At 38.3% G+C, this 21,825-nt stretch overlaps 4 protein-coding genes across 10 annotated transcripts; 3 read left to right on the forward strand and 1 right to left on the reverse strand.

Moving 5' to 3' along the window:
* Positions 1–1,240: 1,240 nt before the first annotated feature.
* LOC111810194 (AT-hook motif nuclear-localized protein 23-like) lies at positions 1,241–2,223 on the forward strand. The gene has a single exon (XM_023696805.1). It carries the CDS (start codon positions 1,269–1,271, stop codon positions 2,046–2,048), a length of 780 nt encoding a protein of 259 aa, XP_023552573.1. The 5' UTR covers positions 1,241–1,268; the 3' UTR covers positions 2,049–2,223.
* Positions 2,224–5,656: 3,433 nt separating this feature from the next.
* LOC111810193 (AT-hook motif nuclear-localized protein 8-like) lies at positions 5,657–13,785 on the reverse strand. 2 transcript variants are annotated; one of them, XR_002817375.1, is made up of 6 exons: positions 13,133–13,613; positions 13,006–13,058; positions 11,351–11,476; positions 6,839–6,997; positions 6,413–6,758; positions 5,657–5,743 (listed from the first exon to the last, which is right to left on the reverse strand). XR_002817375.1 is itself a non-coding variant. In XM_023696804.1 (5 exons), exons 1-5 carry the CDS (start codon positions 13,611–13,613, stop codon positions 6,498–6,500), a joined length of 1,080 nt encoding a protein of 359 aa, XP_023552572.1. In that variant the 5' UTR covers positions 13,614–13,785; the 3' UTR covers positions 5,995–6,497. The 2 variants fall into 2 exon arrangements, 1 of the variants encoding a protein (XP_023552572.1); XM_023696804.1 differs by lacking the exon at positions 5,657–5,743 and having other exon boundaries at positions 5,995–6,758; positions 13,133–13,785.
* A 520-nt stretch (positions 13,786–14,305) lies between these two features.
* On the forward strand, positions 14,306–17,375 carry LOC111810732 (mitochondrial carnitine/acylcarnitine carrier-like protein). 6 transcript variants are annotated; one of them, XM_023697495.1, is made up of 4 exons: positions 14,342–14,465; positions 14,689–14,765; positions 16,179–16,604; positions 16,678–17,375. In XM_023697495.1, the coding sequence occupies exons 3-4, from the start codon at positions 16,213–16,215 to the stop codon at positions 17,177–17,179; spliced, it is 894 nt and encodes a 297-aa protein (XP_023553263.1). In that variant the 5' UTR covers positions 14,342–14,465; positions 14,689–14,765; positions 16,179–16,212; the 3' UTR covers positions 17,180–17,375. The 6 variants fall into 6 exon arrangements, with proteins under 6 accessions (XP_023553261.1, XP_023553266.1, XP_023553263.1 ...); XM_023697497.1 differs by having other exon boundaries at positions 16,213–16,604; XM_023697493.1 differs by lacking the exon at positions 14,689–14,765 and having other exon boundaries at positions 14,306–14,465; positions 16,213–16,604.
* Positions 17,376–18,497: 1,122 nt separating this feature from the next.
* On the forward strand, positions 18,498–19,684 carry LOC111810242 (abscisic acid receptor PYR1-like). Its single transcript, XM_023696892.1, has 2 exons — positions 18,498–19,269; positions 19,518–19,684. The coding sequence occupies exons 1-2, from the start codon at positions 18,608–18,610 to the stop codon at positions 19,519–19,521; spliced, it is 666 nt and encodes a 221-aa protein (XP_023552660.1). The 5' UTR covers positions 18,498–18,607; the 3' UTR covers positions 19,522–19,684.
* Positions 19,685–21,825: the final 2,141 nt, after the last annotated feature.

Genomic DNA, 21,825 nt, shown 5'->3' on the forward strand with positions numbered 1-21,825 from the left:
GGAGAGGAGAACGAAATATTTCTTATAAGAGTATGAAAATCACTTCGTAGCATACGCATTCTAAAATTATGAGACTGACGAACGATACGTAACTCGCGAAAGGTGACAATATTTGTTAGGTGGGTTTGGGCAATAAATGGTATCAGAGCCAGACATCGGGTTGTATACGATAACCCTAAGCCTCTAAAGGGTAGATTGTGAGACCCCGCATCGGTTGGAGAAGGGAACGAACTATTTCTTACAAGGGTGTGGAAACTTCTCACTAGCATATGCGTTTTAAAATCGTGAGGCTAACAGCGATACGTAACGGGTCAAAGTGGATAATACATATTATATTGACACACAATAATTCAGATCTTACATTTCTAAAAAGAATAAAATTTTCTTTTAAAACCATAAATTTAACTATTAACAGAGTACTCCAAAAAAAAAACTAATCACATAAAAGAAGAGAAGAAAGATTCAATTTTCGATTAATATGATTAACCTGAAGAGAAAGAATACCACAAACAAAACCTTTTTAGATATCCCACAATTAGATCCAATTGGTCTTGGTCATGAACATCGTAGGGTGGTGCGAATTCAATAAGAAACCATATGATTTAGGGATAAACAAAGAACTATATGCTCTCTATCGTTCAACCGTGGGAATAGATGCGAGCGAGCCCCAATATAAGGAAGAAATTGGTGCAAACGCAATGTAGCTTTGAATCGTAGCTTGTTAACTTCAATAATCACGACCCTCAACCTATTTTCGAAGTTTGAACCCTAATTGTTTAGTTCATCATCATGGCTATCATTTCAAATAAGAAAGGATGAGAATTAATTTGGTTACATTGCCCCATCACACACTTACAAATCTAACCCTAATTTGAGAGAAGAAAAGAAAAGTACCCCAAAAACACTACTTTACTTTGAAGCATATATATATATATATATATATACATCATCGCGTTTGTTCCACGCTCAACAAGTGAGAGTAGTGTTATTAGGACGTGAAGACCAATAAGAAACAAGATTTATTTAAAAGAAAATTTGGACCAATTAATGATTTTTGCATATAAATATTCATAGACTGCGATTTGAGCTTCTTCCTCCATTTTCTCTTCTCTTTCTCTCTACTCCACCATTGTTCTTATCATCAAAAACCCTCCATTTTCTTCATCAATTCCATCTAATTTTCCATTTTTTTTTTGTGGGTTTTCATAAAAATCTAATTTTTCAAAAGGGTTTTTTTTTTTTGGGGTAATTTTCTTTTGAATGTTTTGATGGCTGGATTGGATTTAGGAAGCCGATATCTAAATCACCTTCAAACGGGTGTAGATGATCCACTAAATCGCGGTGGTCATTTCTCCTCCGGCGACCACGACGACGACGACGACCCCCACCAAACCCTAGGTGGTCCGGGAGATGTGGTTGGCCGCCGCCCACGCGGCCGGCCACCAGGTTCCAAAAACAAGCCAAAGCCGCCAGTAATCATCACTCGAGAGAGCGCCAACACACTACGTGTCCACATCTTAGAGGTTGGCAGCGGCTGCGACATCTTTGATTGCATCGCCGCCTATGCTCGCCGGCGGCAGCGTGGGATCTGTATTTTGAGCGGCAGTGGAAACGTCACCAACGTCGGCCTCCGTCAGCCAGCGTCGGCAGGGGCGGTACTAACACTTCAAGGGAGGTTTGAGATTTTATCACTCTCCGGATCGTTTCTTCCGCCGCCTGCTCCACCGGGTGCCACTAGTTTGACAATATTTCTCGCCGGAGGACAAGGGCAAGTGGTGGGAGGGACGGTGGCCGGAGAATTAACGGCGGCAGGGCCAGTGATTTTGATTGCAGCTTCTTTTACTAATGTGGCGTATGAAAGATTACCACTTGATGAGGAGGATCAGCAGCAAGCTCCGACAGGCAGCGGCGGAGGTGGCGGCGGCAGCGGCGGCGGAGTGGGTAACAACAACAACAACAACAACCCATTTCAAGACCCATCAAATTCAGGCCTTCCATTCTTGAATTTGCCACTTCATATGCAAAATGTTCAACTTCCACCCTTTTGACAAAGCATTCAAACCCTTAAAATTGGACCAAATTTAAGGGTTTGATATCAAAAATCAAAGCAAGAACAAGCCATCAAGGTAAGCCATTGAATTTTCATATGAACATTTCTTCTTCTAATTCTTCTTCTTAGGAATCTTTTCTCAAGTAATTATGTAATGGGTGTTTGTAAAAGAGCTAAGAAACAATTTCCTATGGATCAAGAAAGAGATTTCTCTATATTATATGTGGATTTTTCAGCTAAAGATTGAATCTTTTTTACAAATTTTTATTTGGGGTTTAATTTTTTTGAACTAAAAACTAATAGAATAATATTGTTGTATGGGATTGTGTGGGATTGTGTTTTTTCTTTCTCTAACTCCTAGGTTTTGTCTCCATCAACAACACAAATTATAAATTTATGTTTGGTTTTTGACAAATTTGGTCGTGTTTTTTTTTGTAATACCTACAAAAGTAAAATGTAAATTAGAGCTATCTACACTTTATGTTGGATTCCTTTAGCTTGAATTAGTGATATTTAGGTTAAAAGAAGAGACTAAGGCTACCCAAATATAGGTAGCCAATGAAAGTAAATGATGAAGAGGAAATTAATGAAACAACCTTAAAAAAATGTTCTAAATTTTGTAATGAATGAGAGTAGTTAAGTTGTTTGGTTTTTTCATTTCTTAACTATAATGGCTAAATCTAGGGATTATTTGGATAAGAGTTGTTGTTGTTTTTCTTCTATTTCCCATATAAATAAGCTTGTTTATCAACCAACCCTTTGTTTGTTTTATAATATATGTTTTTTTAAAATTTATTAAATTGCACGTTTAGTCCCTGAACTTTTCGATTTGTGTTTATCTGGTTGATGAACTTTTAAAACTGTCTAATCGATTTTATATCTAATCGGTACACTACTCTTTAACGTTTTCTAAAATTTACTAACCTATTAGATTTTTTTTTTTTTTTTAAGTAATCTAGAAGTTGAGAGATCTTATTTGTGATGTCCCACATTGGTTGGGGAGAAAGAACAAATCACCCCTTATAAGGGTGTGGAAACCTTCCCCTAGTAGATGCATTTTAAAGCCTTGAGGGAAAGCCCGAGAGCGAAAGCCCAAAGAAAGAACAATATCTCCTAGCGGTGGATCTGGGTCGTTACATTATTATTTAAGCGCTTTTTTTATTTTAATATTTTTATCAATTCGAGCATAGCTCAATAAATAAGACATAAATTGTTGTTTTAAACGTTGATGGTTCGATTACTAACCCAGCAACTATTTATCAATTCGAGCATAGCTCAATAAATAAGACATAAATTGTCGTTTTAAACGTTGATGGTTCGATTACTAACCCAGCAACTAAAAAATAAAATTGTTTTACAAAACGTTGTGAAGATGAAAATAAACGCTTCACAAAGCCATCAATTCTCCGAAAATTATACATTTTTGTTCATGAAATTTAACTACAATTATACCAAATATTTTGGAATGTGAAGAACAAAGTAGATAATACCAAAATTTGGAGCATAAATGTTACATGAGTTAACTATCAAAGCTTAAATGCTTTTTAAAAAACAATTGACTTAGCAAATTGAATACCTAAAACCATTGCTATTGAGAAAAATAAATTAGATTGAGATAATTCGTATCGATGAAGAACAATTAAAAAAAAAAAATTCTTTAGGTGTAACTCGAGTTTGAGAGCTTAAACGTTCAGTCTTGGACAAAAGATAACACGTCAAGTACTACTAAATCATGTTTGTTTTGTTAAATTAATTAATTTTTTTCTCTGTTAAGCTACATACACAATTAAGTGAGGTATAGAAGATTTGAACTCTCGATCTCAGCTCACTTTGACTAAAACTATTTAAATGAGACATATGTTAAATGAACAATTTGAGCATAGTTTAGCTGATAAAGTACCAATTATCATTTTAATGATTAATGGTTCATCGTCCAACTTCCGATCAATATTAAATGCTCGTAAAGTAATCAAATTTTCATACAAATTCAAGATCATTCCTAAATATAAATTTAATAGAATCAAATATAACCCACATATCTTCTCAAAAAAACGAAGAGGAAAACGAAAAAAAAAATTACAGTTATCGATTGCCATTAGTACGAGGAATGAGAAGAGAAAGTAAAAAGTATTTCTTATTTTAAAACGTCACATCATCTTTCAGATAGTAATTAACTAAAATCATCTTTTTTTTTTTTTTCTTCTATAATATATATATATATATATTTAAGAAATTGGCTTAGAATTTAAACCTTGCATAAATAAAGACAAAATAATTTCATAACTAAACGTGTTTTGCTTGGAGTAATTTTCTTCGTTTGTTATGTGAGTGATGACAAAACATGCTGAAAAGACTTGTGTTTGTCTGTACAAATAGTTTTTATTATTTTAAAAGTGAGGAGTAAGTAACGTGACAATGTCGTAGAAGATGTACGAAAATATCGAGACTATCAGGTATAGAATTTGGATTCTGAATCCTGGGCATGGGTTGTTACCTCAATGAACTTTGGATTATTTCGCGATTTCTCATTCACTATTAATTATGAACATTACTAAGCATTCCCAAACTGATCCAAAGCAACAATATTTATCGATACTTACCACTCAACCATAGTAGCTTTAGTATTTCTAGAAAAGAGTGCTTAAACGAGAAGATATATTCCAAATAAACGTTTTTTTAGTTCAATAAACTCGTGGTTTTAACCGTGAAAAAATGTAACTCAACAATAATTGTAATAACCCCCCAAAAAAAAATGAGGTCCCTTGCTTCCTTTCATCTTAAACGATTCGAAATCAGTCGGAGAATACATTTCTAATGGCTCCAAGCTGGTATTTCGACTGATTCAGCTTGGATCTTATACGCTCGGACTCTTTCCTACTAGTTTCAACTCTTCGAAAGCTCTTTTAGCTAGTGAATCAATTACCATAATAGAATTCTCACGCATGATTTGCCCAGTAGTCATGCATGTGTCATATGTTTGATATGTTAGATGATATGATATATGTTGTTATATGATATGCCAAATAACATTATGATATAAATGAAACGTCAAATTATGTTACTATGAATTCTGTTATGTTATGAAATATATTATGATGTACTAAGATATGAACATGTTAGACCCATGATATGTTGTAACATGTTAGGAGTTGTGCATATTTGAACACATCATACGCTATGATTTGAAAGTTATGTTATGAATAAAATAAGCGATTGAGGGCGCAAACGAGATGGGTTAGGTGAGGGCTGTCCAATGTGGGTTTGAACGAGGGAAATCAGGAGCAATGCGTGTTGATGGCTGGGGCCATTGAAATCAAAAGAAGAAGACCAAGTTTACCGCTAATAGATATTGTCCACTTTGACCTGTAATGTATCGTCGTCAGCCTCATGGTTCTAAAACGCATCTACTATTGAGAGGTTTTCCACCCCTTGTAAAGAATGTTCCGTTCCCCCTCTCCACAACCGACATGGAATCTCACAATCCACCACTCAATGTCCTCGTTGGCGCACTGTCCAATGTCTGACTCTGATACCATTTGTAACATCACAAACCCACCGCTACTATATATTATCTGCTTCTGCCCGTATCACCATCAGCCTCACGATTTTAAAACACATCTACTAGGAAGAGATTTTCCACACCCTGATAAAGAATGTTTCGTTCCCCTCTCCACCCAACGTGGGATATCACATCTGTAGCAGTCAAGAAAAAAACCCGTTTGAACGAGTATGCTAGGACAAGTTAATGAGCCTTTCAACTCTTACAAGAAGGTCATCACGTAACCATGAAGTTCCACTTAGGTTGACCTAAAACCTGTTAGCTCGATACAAAACGATATACGTTCAACATATAATTGTCGAAACGATCTAATGAAATTATGTTTAGAATCGAGATCAAATACAGTTTATACATGTCTAATAGGGTCAGCAGAACATCATACATATATGGTGCACAAATGAATTTTGAATTTTACACATAGCTATTCAAGTAGAGCTATCAGAATTCTCACAGATCACAGAATCACCTATTTCAGCGCAACCAAATCCAAAGAAATTAAAGAATTCTCCTAAAAATGATATTAAAATTGAATTAATAGGGACAATCTTGATATGAACCTAAATGAATATGATATCATACGAACTCAACTTCATGGCCTTTCCATGAGAAAAGGAGACATCCCAATCTGTATATGATTTACCACAATCTTCAGAAACTCCTCGTTCATGGAGTAATGTTACAAGTAGGCAATTTGAACTGACTATAAATAAAGCTAACCAGCAGCTGAAAGATCAATAGAGAATCTAGAAACGTTACGGTTACGGTTTGCGCAATTCATGTTAGGGACAGAATCCAGGACTAACCTCTATACATCGAGATGCAAAACACTAACCCCTTCGACGACACCGAACGCAGTACACTGTTAAGTTGGGCGAGCAAGCAGCTTCATTATTGATTTCGACTACCCCATAATTGATACATCTGCATATTATGAATTGGTTGGTTGGCGTTGGTGTACATTCCCGGCCCCCGGCTTAAAGGGCTTCCACCATTGTCGTCGGATGAGTTATTTGAAGCGCCTTCAGACGGACAGCCTGCTGCCACGGGTGTGTTAAAGTTTAACAAATTGGGTGATGTAGAAGATGGCCCAGATTTCTGTATATTATCGTCTAGCTTTTTCCCGTCGACGAGAAAGCTACCGACTATGACCTGATTTTGCACCAAAGACATGGTTTAAGGCACAAAATCCATCTAAAAAGGGAAATATCAACATTATGTCAGGCTAGTACCTGAACTGTAGATGCTGCTGTTAGCATGTTGGTCACTCCACCAAGAACTTGACCATCTGCACTTGCTAGAGACACACTTAAACCACCGGTTCGACTTCGATTACCATTATTGTCGGAAATCAAGAAGGAACCTGATAGAGAGATGATTTCGTAGCGGCCCTGCATTAGATTTTGAGAAGCAATAGAATTGATGATGCCTTGCGCGTAACAAAAATAATACAACTAGAATATATTTTATTTTTACTTCGTTTCAAGGATCAATGAGTCGAGATCACCCAAATAATTTTTCTTAACGTTCGGGTAAAACTACAGCTAGATTAAGTTCTTTTTCCTTGGACAAGCCATAGAAACTTTTTGAGGTTTTAGTGATACAGAACAAATGCTTATATGCATTAAAAACGAACTGCGTTGAGTGCACGTGCTTCGTTTTCTCTCGCTTTCAAAGCATATTTAACGGATAAATAAGATGTACAAAAAGTTGAAACCCTCACAACCAAGCCAACAGAATATGAAAAGCTTACCAATTGGCAATAATAAATAGAATAGCTGCAAAAGAGTTCAAAGAAAATTGTAACGGTTCAGGCCCACCGCTAGCAGATATTGTCCTCTTTGGACTTTCCCTTGTGGGCTTCCCCTCAAGGCTTTAAAACACAAGGATTCCACACTTTTATAAAGGGTGTTTTGTTCTCCTCCCCAACCAATGCGGGATTTTCACAATCCACCTCCCTCCAGGGCCCAGCGTCCTCGTTGGCACTCGTTCCTTTCTCCAATCGATGTGGGACCCCCACCAAATCCACCCCCTTCAGGACCCAACGTCCTTACTGACACACCGCCTCGTGTCTATCCCCTTCGGAGAATAGCCTCCTCGCTGGCACATCGCCCAGTGTCTGGCTCTAATACCATTTGTAATGGCTCAAGCCCACCGCTAGCAGATATTGTCCTCTTTGAGCTTTCCCTTACGGGCTTCCCCTCAAGGCTTTAAAACGTGTTTGCTAGGGAAAGGTTTCCACACCCTTATAAAGGGTGTTTCGTTCTCCTCCCCACCCAACGTGGGATTCTCACAAAAATATACCCAGAAGAAGCTACAAGAATACCAGTCTCAAAGCTCATCCCTTAGCATACAATCACTTGGAACATTCTTCCGTTTTTTGCGTTCAAATATTCTAAAGCATTTGAAAAGGATGGAGACACTAAAAAAGATAAATGCTCCCCAAAGAAGAAACTTGAGTGATTGAGAAATAGTAGAGTCGACCTCTGTAACGACCTTACTGTTTCGTTTAAAATAAGACCATTACTACGTGTATGTCAATGACTACTATGCGAAGAAAACCATTTAAAACATAAGATTATGACCTAAGTACAGAAAACTAACTAACATGACTTTATTCAATGGCCTCCACCGGGACATTGGTACATGATGCTCTTGCTTTTACCGGAAAAAATGATAGACATAAGATGAGTATTTAAAAATACTTCGTAAACAACTCCACTATTGAGGTCAAAAAATGCAATTACATACAACATGGTTCATGACGGGTGAAACTTACTTTTCCTAACTATTCTTTAGGTTTTACTCTCGTTTTCAAGAAGGGCTAGATGCATAGTACTTATCTATAAATAGTTCACGGACGCACATAAGAGTCCACTAGGTGGGCTCATATACATACCACCTAGGCCTGACTATGGGCTAGCACACACTCACGCTGCTGGAAACCAACAAAAAAGAAAAGAGAGCACATAATATTGTGGTCACGCATCCGTATGTAACATATTAGAGAAGTAATTCACGCTCGTGACATACAACATACATGAGGTCCTGTATTGAAAATTATGGTACAATGTAATTATGTGATAGTACTTCCATATTTTTCATGAAATGAATTCCTAATGAGACGTGCTTACATGTTCATACATGGTGCGACATAGTATCTCATAGGGCATATAAACATAATCATAGTCATATAGTAAACATGAGTAAAGCTCAGGAAGTACATGCATCACGAAGGCTCACTCCAACATCATAACATAGAATAATATCACATAAAAAAGTCATAGTTTACATGATATTCGTGCTTTGCTCAATTCATCCAATCTATACTTCACTCAGTTCATCCAATCTAGTTCGTCATTTAGTAAACCGACTTACAGTGTTAGCCTAAGCCAATGTCCTTTACTTCCATTAGTTGGTAATAACCTAATTGTATTTGTCGTGGTCTTATTCCACCTATGACGTTTTATGGCATTAAACTTGGAACACATACAAGAAATTAGTTTCACCTAATTCTCCTAAATTGATCCAAAACAACTCTTAATATATCAAATTGGCAAAACAATAGCCTTACTAACGTCAAATGTCTTCAATTACTTCAAAATCAGCTACGAAATGATCCTAAATAGTGAAATAGGGTCAAAACCCAAAAACAAAGTCGTCCAAGCCAAGGAAGCCGTTGAGCCGAGACGCCATCCAAATGTTTAGAATCGGCAGCTTTGTTTTGGATTTTTGACCTTGTACTACCACTATGGATCATTATAGAACTGTTTTTTAAGTAATTGAAGACAATTGAGGCCAGTAAAGCTAACGGTTTTTCAAATTTGATGTATTTAGAACTATTTTAGATCAATTTAGGAGAATTAGGTCGAGTTAGTTTCTTGAATGTGTTCTAAGTTCGAAGCCATGGACATTAGAGGTGGAATTGGACCACAACAAAATTACTAGGCTACTGCCAGCTAAGAGAAAAGTGAGTGACAATAGCTTAGGATAACCTTGTAAGTTGATTTCATGTCAGAACGCCTATGGGCTAAGTTGGATGAATTGAAACATGATTATCAAGTTGGATGAATTGAAACATGAATTATCACGTAACCTATGGCTCTTTTAAGTGAAATTATTCTATCTTATTTTTTATTTTTGCTCATGTTTGTTATATTGCTATAATTATGTTTATGCCCTATGAGATGCTATGACATGCCATATATAAGGAGCTACTATGAATATGCAAGCACATTTCATTCGGAATTCATGTCATGAAAAATATTGAAGTATTATGTACATCATAACATTGTATCGTGATTCTAAATACAGTACCTCATGCATGTTATATATCACAAATATTAATTAATTCTCCAGTATGTTACGTACGCACGCGTACACCACGAAATTATACATGCTCGTGTCTTTTCTATTGGCTTTTGACAGTGTAAATGTGCACTAGCCCGTTGTTAGACCTAGGGTATATATACGAGCCCACCTAGTGAGTGCATGCATGCATGTATGAACCTTGTATAGAGAAATACTATGCATTCAACCTTATCCAGAAAAGAAAGTAAAGACCAAGAAACAGTCAAGAAAAGTAAGTCCTACTAGTCATGAACCATGTTGCATGTGATTGCATTTCCCAACCAAAAAAAAGTCACTTAATGAGTATTTGTAAATACTCATCCTATGGATCATTTTTTCAAATAAAGGCAAGGGAGAAATATACAGATGACGGCGGCGCCACCTGAGAAGGCTATGGAATAAAGTCAAGTTTTCCGCACTTAGGACATAGGTCCTTTGTTAGGGTAGATTATTAGTATTTCTATTTCTGAATTTTAATAAAGGATCGGACGAAGTAGAACGGTTGTAACCTCCTCCCTCAAGTATCTCATTAATGACCCTTGCCTTAACTTGCCTCGAGATAAATAGTTTCGCTCTAAACTCCATTGGTATATAGTCACTTGTGAGTCTCTCCTTGAAGAAATTGCCATAGAATCTCAAATCCTACACCGTTGCAAGTCGATTTGGAATGAACCTCATACTAAGAAAGTCAAGATGTTCATCTAGAAGCTTTTCTACGAAAACCAGTCAGCCCCTAGTCGGTCGTATGTGCTATGTAAGAACAAGACGGAAAATTACCAACGTTTGTTTATCCCCTGCCCCCTCGTCACTGCTTTCTAATACTATTTGACCTCTACCTTCAATCACTCCAGGTGTGCTCCCAAAATCTTAGGGGATTCTTTCTGCAACCACCTTTTGGTCACACCTTCATAAGGCTAAAATCCTTAATGGTCAATGCTAACTTTTCATTCTTTTAGGACGCTCGAAAAGAAACGGATAAGATACACTACAAGTACTACACATATTTAAAACAGAGGAGATTACCTTAACTTCCATGTAGATAAGCCCGAACTGCTGGTCAGGGGTGACCAACACCATGCACTCATTATGTACTAGAACAAGCTACGGCAAGAAGGTTAAGAGAGGCAAAGAGTACATACAGGAATAGGATAGCTAGCCGGAGCTACAATCTACAAGCGTTCGATGTAAAGTGACTCATGCTCCGAAGGAAAACCAAAATCAAGAGTAGATGACGGGTGACAGCATTAATAAACAAGAACATGATGTGTATGCATATGCACATAAGCTTAAGCAAATCTCGAACATGGATCTTTCTATGTTTTGGAAGTTAATGTGCAGGACGGTACAGTTAATCGACATCAAGACCGTATAACTTAGGAAAATTAAAAACTTGCCTCATATGTCACACTACCAGCTGCGGGTTGGTGAAGGGTAACATTGCAAACAGCACCATGGGCAGAGAGAATACATATGGTTCGCGGCCCCTGCTGTGAAAATGACATAACTTTTGAGGCAATATCCTGCAAATCAATGAAAAGGCATCCTGTTTAAAACAAGTATCAATTAACCTTCAAACTAATAAACCCATATCCATCTTAAGGAAGGGGAGCAAACTACGAAAACACATTCAATAACGCACAAATCTGTACCATCGAAAACTTCTCGAAGATCATATAAGAGGATTATTGTAATTGCTTTTAAAATTCTGAATTCAAAACGTATCTCGATATTAAACTTGACTGACAAAACTATATTTATGAACGATCGTATGAGTCTTAAAAGATGTACAAATTTATCCAAATTTGACATCAGAACAATGTTGATGTGCGCAAACATGCCCTCACGTTCATGAACATCCAAAAAATAAAAGAGAACACGTTTTTCCGAATAACATTTGCTAGAATGTAAGACAATATGTTAACAATATACGATAAGATCATTAAAGAAATATGAAGCTGCTCGACAAAAAAGGATTGAAGGCCTTAAATTTCTTGCCTTCCAGAACAGATCAATTTTCATAAAGGTTTAAAGAAGAAAGAACTGCGTTATTTTAAAATATTATCAGAGCAAAAGAGGAAATCATAATCTAAAGCAGATGAACACCAGAAGAAACTCAAAATTCATCTAAAAAGAACAAACGGAGCATTCGGAGACGCATCCTACCAGAAAAACAAACCAATTAGTGACGAAGATAACACAAGCGAAAGATATCTTTAGAGTTTCATATGCCAAATATCTTTGTTGATGTCTCTTTATGGGATATCGCTTGGTAAATGGAAGAACGAGATTTAGCAAAAGACCCAAGGAATGGAATCGAACCAAACTGAACTAGAAAGTTCCTCAAAACTTCCTTCGAGGAAAGTTTTTTTTTCTCTTTCCCGACCACTCCAAATTCTACTCCAACTAATAGACCAGTCTCCTCCCTCGCACCACACAATTCTAGACTTCTACAATGTCGAAAAGTCTCGAACCTAATTACAATCACCATCAACATGTACAGTTCATAACAAAGCTCCACTCCGATACGAGGATTAGGGAACTGTTTCGACTTCGGATGATCAAATATTAACATTAGATATTAAAAATGACAAGAAATCACAATATTGAACTCTACAAATCGTGGATCCAATTCAATGCAAAACCAAAGAGGAACGTGAACAACGCTTTGAAACGTATAACAGTTTATCCAAAAAAGAAAAAGAAAACTTAAGCATCAGACCCCGAAAACTTGCCCGTATAATCGTGTATATATATATATATACTTACACATTTACACATCCACATTCTCAAGGAGTTATGGTGCATCAGCCAGTGTTAAATCTACCATGATTGTAGAATCTTAATATCTTATCTTAAACAAACAGGCTCCCAGCTCACTTGATTTAATGAACTAATGATATTTTCTGCAATAGAATCCCAAAAGATCGACCAAGGGAATAAATAATATTGAATACCATTGAATCGACAATAAAAATTTGAAAGAAAACAGATAAGATCAAATCAAATTCATCAGCAATATAATATACAAAAGAAAACAAGTTGCTTATACCTCTCCTGGATTCACCAGAATGACATGCGGAGTAAAGCCAACACCGCCAGTCCCTGTCCATCGGAATAACACCATTATTCAAGCACAAAAAAACAAGAAACAGCAGCAAAGGCATAAAGATGATTACCCAAAGCATCCATTTGCTTCTTCCCTGTACCGGGAGGCCGTCCTCTGTTCTTCTTAGGGCGAGGATCTGAGGAGTTCATGCCGGAAGAATCGCCGGGAACGGCGGAATTAGTGATGGTTGTTGGCGCTAAACCCAAGGCGATATTCCCATCAGGGGAATACTTTCTGGGTCGGCCTCGCTTCTTCTTCCCGGAATCAATGTTAAACCCACCAGTCCGCAATTCGGAATGCGATCCATCATAAGAAGCCGTATTGGGAGACTCGGATGGCTTAGAAGCGGACCCCATCATGGAGTTGAAGGGAAATCGCGAGGCGGAGGACATGATTTGAGCAGCGGCGGAATTGGGGTTAATCATTTGGGAAGAATTGTTGGTATTGGATAAATTTGTGGAATAGGAAGCGTTGCCCATCATCCTGTTTGGTGGAGTTGATTGTTGGTGATGTTGATGAACAGAGGGCATCGACCTCTCTCGTGAATCCATGGCGGAAAATCAGATGGGGGAATGTGGGGAAGAACGAAGAAAGAACCCCTTACTTGTTCTTCGATTTTTGTTTGGATTTATAAAGGAAGAAGCAAGGAAAAGGACATTGTTGGTTCAGTGATTCGTGTTGCTAATTTGTTCGATCAGTGGTTAGTGACAAGTGAACAGACAAGGAAAGGAGAGACAACCAAACCGCGAAATGGGTTTTGTCTTTTTTAGGGTTTNCTTTTTTTTTTTTTTTTTTTTTTTTTTTTTTTTTTTTCCTCATTTTGTTCTTCGTTACGTATCACCGTCAACCTCACAGTTTGAAAACAGATCTCACAATCCACTCCTTTTGGAGGTCCAACGTCCTCGCTTGCACATCACCCGATGTCGGTGTCTATCTATATTACCATTTGTAATAGATTGTTTACTTCGGCCCGTGGTTTTGAAGCGCGAATATTCCGCGGAGGTTACCACACCCTTTTTCCACGCCATTAATGTGAAATTTCACACAAAAAAATGTCTAACAAACTCTTAAATTTCCGAAGTTGAACCGAGCCGTATTTCGGTGTGTATTCATTCTCTTGACGTCACGTATTCAAATCCGACTAAAAAAAAATAATAATAAGTCATAACTTTTCAATTTTTGTTTGACTTTCCAACACAAACAAAGAAATTTTAGGGATAATGATTAATTATGAATTGAAATTAGAAAATTGATTGAATTGTTCATCATACGCTTAAGAGATCCAACCGAGCCCAAGAACATGATGAACAGCTAAGAACGTTAAATTACTTCTCTCTCCTCTCTGTGCCGCCATAAGCATGCGTTGGATTCAACTCAACTGGGTGGTGGAGAAGCATCAAAGGGTAAGATTTCAAGAATTGTCTTCTTCTTTGGGCTTCTCTCAGCCACGTTTGCCTCTTCTTCATCTTGTGAAGCCCAAATTCACTCCCATTTTTCTGGGTTTTCCCCCTTTTAAGATCCCCTTTCTCTAATCTCACCCACTCCAATCCTGTTCTTCACTCCCCCGATTTTGATCTTTCCATTTGTTCTTCGTTTCTGGGGTTCTAATTGCTTTTTGTTCATCAGATTTCATCGTTGAATCCTGTTGAGTTTTGATTTCTTGTTCGAGTTTTGTATCTGGGTGTTGCTGAAATTTTGTTCTGGTAAGGTTTTTCCTGTTTCTGATGTGAAATGTTGACTGTTCTTTGATTAATTCTTTGATTAATTCTTTGATATGAATGAATAAAGTTGTTTAGAGTTCATTGGATCTTTGTTGTTCCCTGAATGTATCTGTGATTCAGAATGCAGCTACTTAGCATTACAGGCGATTTTGTAGTTGTCCTGTTTGAAAGGAGTAGCAGTTCATGATACCTGTTTACTTCCATGTTCATAATTGTGTGGCTCTTTGCAAAATAGTGTTTCTACTGCTTCTTGGATGACTTGCTAAGTAAGGTTGCTTCTGTTGTGTAAAGAACTATTCTGATTTCTGATTGTTCATTGTGATTGTTCATTGAGATTGATAGAATAATACAACTATACATCAAGAAATTGAGTCGATATTGTACTCTTTGAACCTTTCTTTTCAAGCTTCTCCTCAAGGTTTTTAAAACGTGTTTGCTAGAGAGAAGTTTCCACACCCTTATAAAGAATATGTCGTTCCTCTCTATCCGACGTGGGATCTCACAATCCACCCCCCTTCAGGGCCCAGCGTCCTTGCCGACGCAATCGATGTGGGATCTCACAACTCACCCCCATTTGGGGCTACAGCGTCCTCGCTGACATACCGTTAGCAGATATTGTCCCCTCTTTGAGCTTTCCCTTGTGGGATTCCCCTCAAAGTTTTGAAACTTGTCTATTTGGGAGATGTTTTCATTCCCTTATAAGGAATGTTTTGTTCCCCTCTCCAATCGATGTAAGATCTCACAATCCACCCTCTTTAGGGGTCCAGCGTCCTCGTTGGCACACCACCCGGTGTCTAGCTCTTATACCATTTGTAGCAACCCAACTCAACCCACCGCTAGTAGATATTGTTCTTTTTGAGTTGGTTTTGAAACGCGTCTGTTATGTAGAGGTTTCCACACCCTTATAAGGAATGTTTCGTTCCTCTCTCTAACCGATGTAGGATCTCACAATCCACCCCATTAGGGTTCCAGCATCCTCGCTAGCACACTGCCTAGTGTCTGGCTTTAATACCATTTGTAACACAGCTCAAACCCACAGCTAGTAGATATTGTTCTATTTAGGCTTCCCCTCAAGGTTTTAAAACGCGTATGTTAGGGAGAGAGGTTTCCACACCCTTATAAGGAATGCTTCGTTCCCTTCTCCAATCGATATAGAATCTTACATTTCATCTGGTTTCAACTGACCTTTGCGCTAATCTCCAACCGATGCGTATATGGATTAACCTTTTACCATCCCGGGAGTACTATAACTAAAAAAACGAACCGACAGGAAGCGAGTAACTTTGAAGGGACACATAACACAAGTTTGTAAACTAGAAACTGAAGATTTGAGGTAGTGAGTCAGTCTTTGTTGAAGGGTTGTGAAGACTCAAAAACTCCATTGTTGTCTCACAGCTGACCAGTGAATTATAACATTTGAATCTGTAAGATGGGAGACGTGGCCAAGGACCTCACAGCCGGGACGGTCGGAGGAGCATCGCAGTTGATATGTGGGCACCCGTTCGATACTATAAAGGTCAAGCTGCAAAGCCAGCCTGTTCCACTTCCTGGCCAGCCTCCCAAGTTCTCTGGCGCCATGGATGCTGTCAAGCAGACTATAGCAGCTGAAGGCCCTCGAGGGTTGTACAAAGGTATGGGAGCTCCGCTCGCGACTGTGGCAGCGTTCAATGCCGTTCTCTTTTCGGTTAGAGGACAACTGGAAGGACAGTTAAGGTCTCAACCCGGCGTTCCCCTAACTGTCAATCAGCAGGTGGTTTGTGGAGCTGGGGCTGGGATTGCTGTGTCGTTTCTCGCTTGCCCTACCGAATTAATCAAATGCAGGTTCGTCGTGTCGATTCTATTCAAATCGCTTTACCACCCCGCCTTAACTATAAAAGATGGTCTGCTGTTACAGATTGCAAGCTCAAAGTGCATTGGGACAATCCAGTTCAGCTGGTGTAACAGTGAAGTATGGCGGGCCAATGGACGTTGCTCGACACGTCCTCAAGTCGGAAGGTGGTACAAGGGGTCTATTCAAGGGACTCGTTCCGACTCTAGCCCGTGAAGTACCTGGAAATGCTGCCATGTTCGGCGTGTACGAGTTGCTAAAGCAGCAGTTTGCAGGTGGTACAGACACTTCGAACCTCGGAAGAGGCTCACTGATCGTGGCTGGAGGATTAGCTGGAGCTACCTTCTGGTTCTCCGTCTACCCAACCGACGTCATCAAGAGTGTAATTCAAGTAGACGATTACAAAAACCCGAAGTACTCGGGTTCTATCGATGCATTTAGAAAGATCCTAGCTGCGGAAGGAGTTAAAGGGCTATACAAAGGCTTTGGCCCTGCCATGGCCAGGAGTATACCTGCAAATGGCGCTTGTTTCCTGGCTTATGAGATCACCAGATCAAGCTTGGGATGATTATGAATCCGCTCGAGTTATGTATTCCTTCCGATATTTGATTGAACCATTAAAATTCTTCATTTGTCACGTTCAAATCTCTCATAAACATGTTTTTAATCATTCGAATCGATTTTGATAATATGAAAACTACGAGAAGACGTGTAAAACTAAACATTATCGTGATTTTGAATGATTGAAAGCATGGGTATCGATCAGACAGTGTACGGTTGATATGCATTATAGTGATTTTGAATGATTAAAAGCATGATTTGGAGTTCAGACGGTACAGGGTATTGATAAGACAGTGTAGGGTTGGTTTCGAGGCATCGAGAAAACGAGGCAAAGTTAGATGTGGATTCTTAATGTACGTTCGTAATTATACGAAGATTTATTCTTTTTTAAATATCATAATTTTTTATAATTTCTTTATTAAATATTTATATTATAGAAAAGGAATAAAAAAGAGATATTGGTGATGGCTGCTAACCAATCACATTATTCAATTGGATGCTTCATGTGCAAATCAAAGCAAAAAGTTTTTTTTTTTTTAATTAAATAAAAATTAAGCCATTTTTTAATTTTAAAACAATAAATTGCATTAAACGTTGAATAAAATATGCGGTACATATCATTCGAGCCAATGTTAAGCAAAGGCCAAGGTCGGGTCACATGACGAATAACTACCCTTGGAGGAGCCATGAGGAGGTAGACTCCGACCCTTAAGTTTAAGTCGTGTAAATTCTTTTCTCGAAACTGGTCAATAAGAGAGAACAAACGTTGCTACTAATCGAGATGCTAGTAACTCTAGTACAGTAGTGACAGGTACACTTAGAATTAGTATTAATTGAAAGACACGGAACCGTATTTTAAAAAACTAGAAATAACAAACATAAATTTTAAAAATAAAAAATAATCAATCGAATATGATTATTGATTAATAATCCCAGGTGGCGAAGAGCCGGCATCGAGGTGGAGCTATTGGAGAAGATCAGCCCGTTATCCCTAGAGTAATTTTTTATCCGTTGAGCGACGACCCTTCCACTCAGCACCGTCGGATCCCTAAGGCTGACTTTCGCTCTTGCTCGACAGGTGGGTCTTGCAGTCAAGCTCCCTTCTGCCTTTGCACTCGAGGGTCAATCTCCGCCTGGCTCGAGAAAACCTTGAGTGAAGGCTGATAGTAGTACACACTGTGGTATATATGGAGTCGTGGTTAATTGAAAAACATAAACCAACCCGAGTTGTTTCAATTGGTTTAGACATATATTTTCGGTAAAATATTTATATTTTGATATTCCGATTTTACCCTCAGCAATCGAAATCACAAACGAACAAATAATGAAACAAAGAAGAGGTGAGGTCCTTGCGCTCTTTCTTCTTCCTCTCACTCTCATCTTTATATTCCGCAAAAAATTAAGAAAGGCGTGAGAAGAAGATTTTGGGGGAAAAATGGAAAAGGACTACAGCGGCGAAGGCGACGGTGAGGTCTCGGCGGTGGTGACGGAGCAGCAGCAGCCAAACTCCGATGAAACTTATCTCACCACTTATCATCTCGCCGCAACGCCTTCCGGTCTGACTGAGAACGAGTTCGACGAGTTGAGGGACTTAGTAGCGGAGTTCCACATGTACAAACTCAGCCGCGGTCGGTGTTCTTCCTTACTGGCGCAGCGCGTGCAGGCGCCGCCGGATGCCGTGTGGTCCATCGTACGGAGGTTCGACAAGCCGCAGAGTTACAAGCACTTCATCAAGAGCTGTACGGTGAGCGAAGGATTCACAATGAAGCTAGGTTGTACGAGAGAGGTTAATGTAATCTCAGGCCTACCAGCGGATACGAGTAAGGAGAGACTCGATATTCACGACGACGAGCGGCGCGTCATCGGATTCAGCATCATCGGCGGTGAGCACCGCCTCCGGAATTACCGTTCGGTGACTTCGGTGCATCAGTTGGAGCGGGACGGCAAGATCTGGAGCGTGGTTTTGGAATCGTACGCGGTGGATGTTCCGCCAGGGAATACGGAGGAGGATGCTCGTTTGTTCGCCGATACGGTTGTGAAACTGAATCTACAGAAATTGGCGTCCATCGCCGAAGCGATGAATCGTGGAGATAATCGGTAAAATCTTCTTCCACCGATCTAAACAATGAACATCTCTCCGATTCAAGAACAAGTAAAATTTGAAAACGAAAATGAATTTGAGATCGGTTGATATTAATTTCTCTTGATGATTTTGTGTATCTTCATCTTCATCTTCTCGAGTTTTGGTCTCGATCATTTTCTTGGAACATTCTGGATTTTTCTGCTTCTTTTGGTTTAATTTTTTCGGTTTGTGGAAAGTACGAAAATGTCCTTGATTTCAACAGGTGAGTCAATGGCACCAAGAGACAAGTGGGCTTGGATTGCGGTGTACAAAGCTCCCGAAACGGCGTCGTTTAGTAAATTTCTTCTCTTTTATTTATTTTATTGTGTAAAATATTTGAAGAGTATTTGATCATCGTGGAATAATTGTGAAATTAAAATTATCATAAAATTATTCTTAAATGGTAGAGATAATTAACCTATTAGAACTCAAAAAATAAATAATAAATTAACCTATTTAATTTTATATTATTAAAAAAAATTAATATAATTATGTATATTTTATTTTGTAATGGTAATTTTTACAAATATATATATATATATATATATATATATGAATTATTTGATTTTATTTCATCCTTAAAATTAGCTATATTTATTTATTTATTTATTGTAATAATTGAGATGGATTGATGATAGGACGGCTATTATTTGAAAAGCTCTTTAAATGCTAAAACCTTTTATAATTAAATAAATTAATAGACTAAATGGTAATATCCTACTTGTACCACAAGGAATCTTTGTTAATAATGTTGTGCCTAACTAATTAAGAATTCAAATTAAAAAATACAACCCACTCGTTCACGTTTGTACCTTCAAACAAATGAGAGACACATAATGAATCGATATCACATTCAAACAACGTCAATCATAAGAATCTCATAGTTAAACGTTCTTAGTTTAGAACTATGTTTGTGTAGTAGGGTATGCAGAGAAATGTCGGGGTCATTAGATATTACATTTATGGAATGTTATATTAAATTTTTCAAAAATCTGAGTTTGCGTAATTGGTGTTAGAGTTTCTTAATGCGTATATCGAGAGGTAAAAAGTCAACGTCCCATTAAAGGAAAACGAGCTTTAGATATAGAGGTTTTGGAATAGCAAAACTATGGGACGTCTCGATTTCAAACGATCGAGAGTCGATTTCCTAAAAAATTCTAACTTTCACCCTTTTTCTTTTTTCCTTCATGTCTCAAATCACCTTTAAAGTGATGTGTATGAAAAAGGAAGGGTATGTTCATGCATGTGGGTCATAAGGGCTAACCCCTTAAAACAATTCATCATATATCAACCATTCAATTTGATTTTGTTTAGATTTTGGAAATTGAAATAGTCAACATCCAACATTGGATATTAAATTGCACCCGAGTTGAATTCCTAGCTTCACCCACTAACGAGATTCTTACCGTCGTCAATACACATACATACGTACTTACTACGATAGCTTAGTGGTAAAATAATACTCATAAATCATAAGTTGAATGTTCAAAACTCTGAATACTAGATTCATTCTCAAAATAACATGGGTCAAGGTCGGCTAGTGAGACGATGGGTATAAATTTCATCATCGTAGGGAAACCGCTCGGATCACCAGCTAAGACCCCTAAATGACCGCTCAGTGATAAAGAAGGTAGAGGTGCAGAGATAGCCACAAGGTTAGCCTAGAAGCAAGCTCACTAATCAAGCGCTCGTGTAGAAGATGAACAGGGCTAAGTGATCTATCGAAACTGTGGGATGTAAAAATGTATCAGTAGGAAAGCATTCCGCCGTAGAGGGAGACACCTGCACTATCTAGAAACTATTTTGTATTGACGGGGAGGTAACACTCGGACCATAGCAATGCTATAACAAACATTAATTGATTCATAAAGATATTCAATGTCAACGCATAAGCTATCGATTACGTTCTCACAAGTCGAAACTCTCACAATTTAGGTCGAGAGAAATGGGAATTAGGGAGGTGGTGAAGGTGGTGAAGGTGATAGGTGTGAAAGTGATGCAACTTTAAATCATGATCTCAAATTAGGAGAGAGAAACAATTGTTGAATTGTCTATGAGTGCTACACTTAAATGGAATTGCATAATTGGGATGGGAAGGGCCCAATTTTAGACCCTTTGCATTGCAACTTGCCAACTTGCCCAATAAATAATGCATTTTCGTTCATACTACTATACGCGCACCACACCCACCTAACACGCATATAGATAATAGGGTTGGACTAGGCTCGAGACCAATCGACCTAAACATATGTAAAGGTTTGGATCAGATCGAATTATGCTTATGATCTAAATTAGAGAACATGGGACTCACTCCCAACAATCCTCAACAATCCTCAACAATCTTCAACAATCCTCCCCTCGAACAAAGTACACTATAAGCCTCCCCTGAGGCTTATGGAGCTCTCTAACACCCTCGAGGCCTCCCCTGAGGCTTATGGAGCTCTCTAACACCCTCGAGGCCTCCCCTGAGGCTTATGGAGCTCTCTAACACCCTCGAGGCCTCCCCTGAGGCTTATGGAGCTCTCTAACAC

The sequence above is a fragment of the Cucurbita pepo genome, chromosome LG14 (genome assembly GCF_002806865.2).
Source record: "Cucurbita pepo subsp. pepo cultivar mu-cu-16 chromosome LG14, ASM280686v2, whole genome shotgun sequence".
Classification (NCBI taxonomy): Eukaryota; Viridiplantae; Streptophyta; class Magnoliopsida; order Cucurbitales; family Cucurbitaceae; genus Cucurbita; species Cucurbita pepo.